This window comes from Homarus americanus, unplaced genomic scaffold, assembly GCF_018991925.1.
Source record: "Homarus americanus isolate GMGI-L3 unplaced genomic scaffold, GMGI_Hamer_2.0 scaffold19179, whole genome shotgun sequence".
Taxonomy (NCBI): domain Eukaryota; kingdom Metazoa; phylum Arthropoda; class Malacostraca; order Decapoda; family Nephropidae; genus Homarus; species Homarus americanus.
This window is the reverse complement of record NW_024754174.1, coordinates 193,940-205,000: the sequence shown is the minus strand read 5'-3', so window position 1 is coordinate 205,000 and position 11,061 is coordinate 193,940. Positions and strand designations below refer to the sequence as shown.

Sequence of the window (11,061 nt, the reverse complement as noted above, 5' to 3'; positions counted from 1 at the left end):
TTGCTACTTTATTGATTGGCTGTTCAACAATATATTCTGTTACGTCATGAATTTTTCTCGTTACTGATTGGTTGTTACAAGTTACGTCATGAATTTTTCTCGTTACTGATTGGTTGTTACAAGTTACGTCATGAATTTTTCTCGTTACTGATTGGTTGTTACAAGTTACGTCATGAAATTTTCTCGTGACTGATTGGTTGTTACAAGTTCGTCATGACGTATGTGTGTTTTTCTGAGACAATGACAGACAGACGAGAAGAGAGAGAGAGAGAGAGAGAGAGAGAGAGAGAGAGAGAGAGAGAGAGAGAGAGAGAGAGACAGACAGAGAGACAGGGAGAGCGAGAAACAGCGAGAACGAGAGAGAGAATAATATAAACAGATAGAAAGCGAGAGAGAGAGAGAGAGAGAGAGAGAGAGAGAGAGAGAGAGAGAGAGAGAGAGGCCCCCCCTAAACACCTCATTAAAAATTTACGGTTTTGCTCACAACGCTCTCCGGGATGTTGTTTGTGGAAGTTTACCTTGATTATTTCTCTCTTCTCTCACGTTACCTTAGACAAAAATGTTTAATTCCTGATTTTTACTCAAGTATCCTTGTTTTTCTCTCTTCCTTCTTCTACATTACTTCTCTTGCCTCTCCCTTTCCACTCCCTCTTCATTTTCCTTCTCCCTCTTTATCTTCCTTCTTACCCTTTCTCTCCTTCCCTTTCTTGCAACTCTCTCTTCCTTCCCTCCCTCACTTACTCTCTTCCTACTCATTCCTTTTCTTTCTTGTTCCTCCCTTCTTTCCTCCCTCCGTCCTTCCTTCTTCCTTTGCTTCCTATTCTCTTCCTCTCCTTCTCATTCAATTCTTCCGTCATCATATCCTATTTCTTTTAATTTTCTTTGTCCATCCCATACACTGTCATCTCTCTCTCTCTCTCTCTCTCCCTCTCTCCCTCTCTCTCTCTCTCTCTCATGAAAGATACGAGTTTGCTCAGGGGTTAAGTCATCTCTCTCTCACACATGTTTGTTTGTTTGTATGAATATATTGTTGTTTGTACGTATTTGTGTAAAAATTTCACCATACCTGTATATGAATGTTTGTGTCCTGTGTTGATGTTGTGTTGCTTACCTATCCACATATTTCCACTCGCCGTGTGTGTGTGTGTGTGTGTGTGTGTGTGTGTGTGTGTGTACGTCTGCTCACCAGGAAGTGTTTGTGTGGTGTCATCACTGTGTGTGTACAGTATTGTATATGGAAACTATTTCAGTGTTGTTATAATTACTAGTTATCAATGTTAGTGTTTCCCTCAGCTGTGAACTATTGTTGTTGTGTCTGTGTGGGGTGGTCACTTCTCGCCCGTGTGGGGTGGTCACTTCTCACAAAACTATAAGAATACCGACGATTAAAACCGTTATTAGTATGGCAGTAGTTTATTAACACTATATACAGTTTCAAATTGCTTCAAATAATTCAGTAGTTATTTGTAAACCATTTCAAATTATGGAATGGGTCAATATTTTTAAACTCATTTAGATTCTTCGTTGTTATGATGATCCAATTAGTTTTTCTCGTTTTCAAACTGATTTAAAATAGTCATTGATTTAGTTTCTAAATTGACCCAAATTATTTTTTTATATCAGTGATCAATTTCTCTCTCTCATGCACTCACACAGCAAGAAATATACAGCACCAAAATCCAACGAAAAAACGATCAATTCGGGAAAATTCTGGAGAAGTGGCCATCAACACCAAAAGACGAGGTTTCACAAAAAAAAAAATTATTGAAAAAAAAGAGAAAACCTTTATATGTGGGGAAGAGGTTTGACCCCCTAGGTGAGTGTCAGGTTCTCTTAGGTTCTAGAGATTTAAGGTGGACAAGGTGAGAGGTGTTCTGGTGAAGGGAACGAAGGGATACTGCACGTCATCCTATGTACACCTCCTCCCCTCATAGCTTCCCTTCCTTCCTTACCTATTCCTTGCCTTTTTCCCCTTATCATTCATCTACCACCCATTAAGGGACCCTTCGTGATGATGATGATAATGATGATAAATGATGATGATGATGATGAAAGCCGATTGACACAAACACTCAACATCGGCAATAACATGGATTGAAAGGTATCAACGTAGTTCCTAAGGTTAAGGGTTCAGGTGAAAGGTAATTAATTAGGTCAGAGGTTGAGGAGAAAGGTAATTAATTAGGCCTAGGGGTGGGAAGAAAAAGGTAATTAATAAGGTCAGGGGTTGAGGAGAAAGGTAATTAATTAGGTCAGGCATTGAGGAGAAAGGTAATTAATAAGGTCAGAGGTTGAGGAGAAAGGTAATTAATAAGGTCAGAGGTTGAGGAGAAAGGTAATTAATTAGGTCAGGGGTGGAAGAAAAAGGTAATTAATAAGGTCAGGGGTTGAGGAGAAAGGTAATTAATTAAGTCAGGGGTTGAAAAGGTAATTAATTAGGTTAGGGGTTGAAGAGAAGGGTAATTAATTAGGTCAGGGGTTCAGGAGAAAGGTAATTAAATAGGTCAGGGGTTCAGGAGAAAGGTAATTAATTAAGTCAGGGGTTGAAAAGGTACTTAATAAGGTCAGGGGTTGAGGAGAAAGGTAATTAATTAGGTCAGGGGTTTAGGAGAAAGGTAATTAATTAGGTCAGGGGTTGAAAATGTACTTAATAAGGTCAGGGACTCACTATAGGAATAATTATTAATAACAGGAGCTCTGGAAATAAATGTAATTAACAGAATATCAAAGGCTTTAGCTACAAGTTACCTTTTTTTACTTATCAAACGATTGGGAATTTTAATATAATTTCCAAGATTCAATTTATTAGGTGTTCAGATTAAAGGTAATTTTTATTCGATAATATAATCAAGAGTTCCCATCAGATGGCCCCGGGTTCCAGGGTTTTAGCGGAAGGTAATTTTTTAATTTGTTTTCATAACTATAAAAAGATAATTATTTTTTTAAGTAAGATATATTTTGTGTTATTATTATTATTATTTATCACAGCCTTAATTGAAAGGTAATTTTTTGCTTTAGGTGATAGATAAATTTAATTGATTTAAGGAAAAGGTAATTGTGTAAAGTGAAAGATGAACCACATTTGAAGTTTTAATGATTACATTTTACCTATGCTTCGGTTTTAAGAGATTCAAATGAAAGGTAATTTATTTTAAAGTCATTTGGGCTTGAGTAGAGGAATATGACCATAAAAAGTGTAATTTTATACACAGGGGTTCAAATAAAGGTAACTACAAAGTCTTTAAAGTGCAAGTAAAGGATGATTTTAAGAGGTTCAGATTTAGGGTTCAGATTTAAGGGGTTTAGATCTAAGGGGTTTAGATTTAAGGGGTTTAGATTTAAGGGGTTCAGATTTAAGGGGCTCAGATTTAAGGGTTCAGATTTAAGGGTTCAGATTTAAGGGGTTCAGGTTTGGGGTTCAGATTTAAAGGGATTATTTTTATTATTTTCATTTTTTTTATTATTATTATTATTATATCATTTTTTATTGAACTTTCATAATTTTTTTTTTACTCGTGTGAAGGGATTAGAGGAGGAAGAGGGAGGAGGGTGGGGAAGAAGGGGTAGGGGGACACTAGAAGAATAATGGGTTGTTTCAGAATAGGGGGATGGGGAGGGACTAGGGAAAGCGATTATGACATTAAGGATAGGGGAGGAGGTTGTGGGGAGGGGGTTGTGGGGGATGGGGAGGGAGGAGGAGGTTGGGGGATGGGGAGGGAGTGGGGAGGAGGTTGTGGGGAGCAGGTGGGGATGGGGAGGGGTAGGAAGGGGGAAGTGTTAGGTTTGAGGTGTTTTGGGGATTGTGGGTTGTAAGATTGGGGGAGAGGGGAGTTTAGATGGGGAGTTTATATAGTTGGGGAGACGAGAAGAGATAATGGGGAGAACCGGAAGATGTTTGTGGTGTTTGTGAGACTCGAGTGTGTTTGTTAGGCTCCTTACTACTGCTTCCGGGACACACACACACACATACATACTCACAAAAGAACTCTCTCTCTCTCTCTCTCTCTCTCTCTCTCTCTCTCTCTCTCTCTCCTAGACGTGAACACTACCCGTCACCTTAATACCTCATTAACCTGTAAATATAACACCTCCACCTGCATCACGTCACCTACAAAATACAGTAAGAAAAATCATCTGTCACCTTCACCTAGACATCAACACTCAAACAACCTGAAAACCACCACTTGTACCTAAACAACAACAATTACATCACTTAAACAACCAGAAAAAACTACCACCATCTACTGTACACCTAAACAACAACAATTACATCACTTAAACAACCAGAAAAAACTACCACCATCTACTATACACCTAACAACAACAATTACATCACTTAAACAACCAGAAAAAACTACCACCATCTACTGTACACCTAAACAACAACAATTACATCACTTAAACAACCAGAAAAAAACTACCACCATCTACTGTACACCTAAACAACAACAATTACATCACTTAAACAACCAGAAAAAACTACCACCATCTACTGTACACCTAAACAACAACAATTACATCACTTAAACAATCAGAAAAACTACCACCATCTACTGTACACCTAAACAACAACAATTACATCACTTAAACAACCAGAACAAAACTACCACCACCTTGATCTAAACAACAAATATTACACTAACAATCAACAACAAACTTACCACCAACTACCACCTAAACAATAACAATCCTAGGACATAAACAATCATGATAAAAACAATGATTATCTCAACTCGACAATAACATTCACGCAAAACAATCCAGCTTAAGCTATACTCACGACTTAATCTTGACCCTCAGAGTGATTTTACACTAACACAATGGCAATAGACAGTTTATATGACCCTTATTTAGTAGCAGGTTAAATTACCTACCTAGATACATTACACGTTTAGTTAACTACAATAGTCACATAACCCGTATCTATAACAGCTACCTTAAAACTAGTCAGTCAAGAATATCATCCCAATCACAAAAGAGGTCCTCTAACTGGTGAAATAAGAACGAGTTTTAATTGGCCCATTTAACCAAGAACGATGATTGGGTTGTCGAAAATTTCTTCATTCACACACAGACACAGATGACCGTAGCTAAAGGCGGCCATAAGGTCCATAATAATAGTGGGGGGAAAAAATTTAAATTACGAATCTTTGAGGATCTTGAGTCAAAGTCTCTCTCTGTTCCTACACTTCTTCACTAATTACCACCAGTTAGTTCATAGTCGTCTACATCACCGTTAATAGAATCATCTACAACATTACTGCGATACATTGAACCTATCTGTAGAAGTTCCTTGGTTACATACAGTACGTTCACTTGTCATTATATGCATACACTTACCCGTACATGAGATAATTTTTCATCACCTATATCACCTACTTCCCACTTGAGCAACACCTACATCACCTACTTCCCACTTGAGCAACACCTACATCACCTACTTCCCACTTGAGCAACATCTACATCACCTACTTCCCACTTGAGCAACACCTACATCACCTACTTCCCACTTGAGCAACACCTACATCACCTACTTCCCACTTGAGCAACATCTACATCACCTACTTCCCACTTGACCAACACCTACATCACCTACTTCCCACTTGAGCAACATCTACATCACCTACTTCCCACTTGAGCAACATCTACATCACCTACTTCCCACTTGAGCAACATCTACATCACCTACTTCCCACTTGAGCAACATCTACATCACCTACTTCCCACTTGAGCAACATCTACATCACCTACTTCCCACTTGAGCAACATCTACATCACCTACTTCCCACTTGAGCAACACCTACATCACCTACTTCCCACTTGAGCAACACCTACGAACTACTTCCCTCCTCCCCCTTCCCTCCCAAAAAAAAACAATAAGAAAGATGGAACCAAGTAATAGCCTAAACCAAAACAACTAACGACGTACCTTCTCTCTCCTCTTCTAAGGTCGAGAGGGCTGTGTGAGGGAGGGAGGACATCAAGCAAGGACGCGAGACGGCCTTCCTTCGTTCCCTTCTCCACCAAATATCTCCAACACCACCACCACCACCACCGTTACCAACCACCAACGTTACCACCAACCATCACTACCACCATCATCCCTCACGGCTGTGCGTGTGTTTGTGTCCACAGTCATTTAAACAAAACAAAAAAAGAACCTTAGATTGACGGATAGAATAATGGAAATGTCTACAAGATAATCTCTGCTGTTGACTCAGAACGTGTTGGAGTAGTGACAAGATTACTAATTATTTTTTGTAGAATTGTCGTCGTACATGAAGGGGATTTTATAACATAATAAATAAGAAGTTTTACATTGAAATTTGTGGACACTAAATATATATGTTAGATCTGTGAAGTGCAACACACACGAGGAAATAACAACCTCACATAACAGGCGAGGTACAGGTGTCGAGTGAACGAGCCCACAGGTGGAACAGTCCTTGAGAAGTGACCAGGATGGTGAGGACTAGTCGACAGTAAACACCACAAGTTCTCTTCCTCCCCCTGCGCTAAGGCCTTCTGCCGGGTCGTCGGGTTACGCATTTCCCAGTAAGCATCCAGGAGGTCCGGTGTGTGTGTGGGAGCTGGGCCCTTCACCTCTGCTCTTGTGCGCTACTCCTGGCTCCTCCTGCTCCCTCCCCACTCTCACCAGTCGCCTCTTGATCTCTGGCCGTAATCTGGAGGGTCCTCCACCCTCTTAACCGTAGGGCCCTCAACGTCGGCCCGCTCTCATTACTAAACAAAACCCGGGCAGGTCGAGCCAGCTCGGGTGCACCTCCAATAAAAGGAAAAGGAGAAGAGAACAGATTCTAATTGCGAGCTCCAGCCAGAGCCGAACAAGATAAGGCATGAGCGGGCCCGAGTGGCGGGAGTCAGCCGCGGCTGAGGCCACCACAACTAGCTGCTGAGTCCTCCTTAACACACCTCAAACATGGATCATCGCACGTCCAAGTAATTCACGCCGAACAAAGTGTGATATCTCGAATTTTACTCATTATATAATACTTCAAGACAGACATCAGCCAGCACAATGTCGCTGAAGGACACAGTGAGGAACTTCGTGGTGCCAGGGATCAACCTGAGCCTGCAGGAGGTATGGGACGCCCTCTACGACTGCATGAAAGAACCGAGGGTACAGAGAAAGATTGTCTTAGTGATTGTGAGCATAGCGCTGCTGCTAGATAATATGCTGTATATGGTCATTGTGCCCATCATTCCAGATTATCTGCGGAAAATTGGTTCGTGGACAACCCATAAGGAGGGAGGACACATGGTCAGAATTAACGAGAGCCACTTCATATCCAACGCGACAGGGAACTATTCCATCGTGTCACCCTTCAAGAGCAAACTTATAAACCAAGTGACTGTGTACGAGGGAGAGGACACAGCCATTGGGGTTCTCTTTGCCTCCAAGGCTCTCATACAGCTCATGATCAACCCCATCTCCGGTACAGTCATAGACAGGATCGGATACGACATTCCCATGACGTTTGGGCTTGTCATAATGTTCTTCTCCACCGCCATCTTCGCCTGTGGTCGCTCGTATGGCGTGTTGTTCTTCGCTAGGAGTCTACAAGGTGTTGGCTCGGCCTTCGCAGACACCTCTGGGCTGGCCATGATTGCCGACACCTACACTGAGGAATCGGAGCGTACAAAGGCACTCGGTATAGCTCTGGCCTTCATATCCTTCGGGTGTCTGGTGGCCCCGCCGTTTGGAGGGACGTTATATCAGTTGGCAGGAAAGGAGGTGCCCTTCTTAATTTTAGCGTTTGTATCATTATTCGACGCCTTGATGTTGCGGTTAGTAATGAGACCTATAAAAGACCAACAGAAAGAACAAGGCCACACACACGTTGCCGGAACTCCAATCTACAAACTCTTCATGGACCCCTACATCTTGTGCTGCGCAGGAGCCCTCATGATGTCCAATGTGTCCTTGGCTTTTCTCGAGCCCACCATCAGCCTGTGGATGATGGACAACATGCACGTGGAGGAGTGGCAGCTGGGGATGATTTGGCTTCCCGCCTTTTTCCCGCACGTTGCTGGCGTCGTTCTAACAGTGAAATTGTCCAGAAAGTATCCCAACTACCAGTGGTTGATGGCAGCTTGTGGACTGGCTCTAGAAGGCGTAAGTTGCTTCTTCTTGCCCTTCGCGAAGAACTACTGGGTCGTCATGATGCCCATCTGTACCATATGCTTTGGTATAGCTCTCATAGACACGGCGCTGCTCCCGACGCTCGGGTACCTGGTTGATACGCGTTACGTTAGCGTATATGGCTCTATCTACGCTATTGCAGACATCTCCTACTCCTTCGCCTACGCCTTCGGACCAATGATTGCCGGCAGCGTGGTCACCAGTATCGGCTTCGTGGCCCTGAACATAGGCATCGCCCTCTCCAACCTCCTGTACTGCCCCATCCTCTATTCTCTCCGACACGTCTATGACTACAAGCCTTTCGAGGATGAGAGCCAAGAGAAACTCAAGATGGGCGACCCTCCGACCGGAGAATTCCAAACGTTCACGATGCAGGAGGGGCAGCAGGTGCCCGGAAATGTTAAAAACCACTTGGAGTGCGCCAAGATCTCCAAGGGCGGCCAACAGGAGAACTACGGTACCTACGAGGCCATGGAGATGCAGGTAACAGACTACAACAACCAAGGGGCCAACGGCCATGTGGCAGGTGATAACAGGACAGTTAACCAACGCCACGTTGATAATAATCCCTTCAGGCAACAGCAGCAGCAAAACATACAACAGGGAGCAAGTTTTCACTATGACCAGTAACTGTTCCATTTAATGTATATAGTGGTGAATGTTATGCAGTAATCAATATGGACGTCATTCGTTATGAAGAAGAAAAAACTGTGTATTATTATTATTTTTTTCCTTCTCTGTTGTACATAGGAAGTATAGCTCCCCATCCTGACTTGTAAGTCCCCTTCCTGCACTCTCACGCCTGAAGGTTTAGTCACGTTGGTGTGTGTTTTGTATTAACTATTGTGTCATCAACGCAGTAGAAAATAAGCATCAAATAACAATGTCGCCTCCTTGTGATGAGGAACCTAACGGCGACATTGTCCAGGATTTGTTGTTGTGAGGTGGTCATATAGTTGGTATTAATATTATTGTGCACAGGATGATCTTCATCTTGTTATAAAAGACTATGTTGCATGACACCAAAAGATGCACATATTTTTTTTTCTTTTCTTTTTTTTTGGCCACTACAAGGTCAGTCTTTCAGGCCACACGCTGGATAGTTTCTTTCCTGTTTCTGATGTCAATACTAGTTGGTGTAGTTCTAGATGTATATAGTTAGGATCTATTAAAGAAAGTTGGGGAGGTCAGTACCCAAGGCTCTGCTATGGTTCACCTCGCGAGTGACTCAACACACGATACTACCACAAGGGCGAACAACCTAAACCCACTTCGGAATTTGCCTCGATGACCCACCAAACCCGCCAGTGGTGTTCGCTGAAGGTCAACACACCAACTGTTCTATACACAAACGATGGAATCTAGAACAGCATATAATAGATCTATTCAATATTCCCGTCACTTTTGAAATATATTAGAAAAGGATGAATAATTTTACCCATCTATTCGCCAGTGAATAAAAATAATGTAATAGTCTTAAATCGGCACAGAAGCAACTTGTGTTCATCCCTGCTGTACATCACAGTGTAGCAAACAAGGTTATATACGGCACGTTAGTATACAACAGCTGTTAAAGAAGCTTTGTATAAAACTCACGCGAAACAGTTCCTGATTTTCACACAGCGATGGTAATTAAAAACCCATCTTTATTATGACTTTTTTTTAACTTCAACATTCGGGAAACTGTGGCGAGATGTCTCCTGTAGTGTGTGTGTGGAGGAACCGTGGCGGGTGTTGGTGTACGAGGCTGTCCCCAACGTTAGCCCATCACGAGCCGTCTGCACGCAGTTCTTATCGTAGCCAATCTCACGAATCACTCTAGAATAGCGATCGTTTACTTCGTTTCACCATTCTAAAACCTAACTTAAGGCTTTTAGTAAGAGAGCAGCTATGTTTACTGAGGGGGCGTCATAAGCTAAGATTGGTTCTATGATTAAATGAAATTATTCTTTTTTAATACCTGAATTAGGATGATCTGTGATTGGAAATATTTTGAACGCCTGGAAGTTTTATGTTCCAGTGGGAGAGAAATTGTTTACTACTTGTGAAAGAGTGTAACCGTTACTTCGCTGCTCGGCCTTAGGTTTGGTGTTAGAATTGTGGCTTATCAGTTGTTGGGAACCTTGTGATATAATTCCCCCTTGTGGTTGACGCGGGGCCTTTAAGGAGTCAATCGGGTCAATCGGGTCAATCAGGTCATTAAAAAGAGTCCATTATGTTAAGAGTAATGCTTAAATATAAATAATACCAAACGTCCACGCCAGTCACCAGGACAGAGCCAGTCACCAGGACAGAGCCAGTCACCAGGACAGAGCCAGTCACCAGGACAGAGCCAGTCACCAGGACAGAGCCAGTCACCAGGACAGAGCCAGTCACCAGGACAGAGCCAGTCACATATTGTTACGTTTATTACTGGACGATGCAAGTGGCTGCCTGGGTAATCAAAGCACTATGTCCGAGTCTCACTATAATTTAAGAAAACAACAAATTCAAAGGTAATAATATAAGTCTTGTTAAAATATATCACACTTACAGTATTATTAAAGATGCCGCCATCACTTGACATACACTTATACACACACCTTAACACATCCTTAACACCTTAACACATCCTTAACACATCACAACACCTTAACACACCACAACACCTTAACACATCCTTAACACATCACAACACCTTAACACACCTTAACACATCACAACACCTTAACACACCTTACACACATCACAACACCTAACACACCTTAACATCACAACACCTTAACACACCACAACACCTTAACACACCTTAACACATCACAACATAACACACCAACACACATTAACACACCTTAACACACCACAACACCTTAACACATCCTTAACACACCACAACAACACCCATAACACACCACAACACC

At 42.1% G+C, this 11,061-nt stretch overlaps 1 protein-coding gene across 4 annotated transcripts in view; it reads left to right on the top strand.

Moving 5' to 3' along the window:
- Nucleotides 1-10,762, top strand: part of LOC121855708 (vesicular acetylcholine transporter-like) — a 91,694-nt gene extending 80,932 nt beyond the window's left edge. For all 4 annotated transcript variants that reach the window (XM_042350796.1, XM_042350795.1, XM_042350798.1 and 1 more), the window contains one exon: nucleotides 5,950-10,762. In XM_042350796.1, coding sequence (XP_042206730.1) covers nucleotides 7,037-8,791 — 1,755 coding nt within the window. In that variant the 5' untranslated portion in view covers nucleotides 5,950-7,036 and the 3' untranslated portion in view covers nucleotides 8,792-10,762. The remainder of the gene's footprint in view (nucleotides 1-5,949) is intronic.
- The last annotated feature ends 299 nt before the right edge of the window (nucleotides 10,763-11,061 follow it).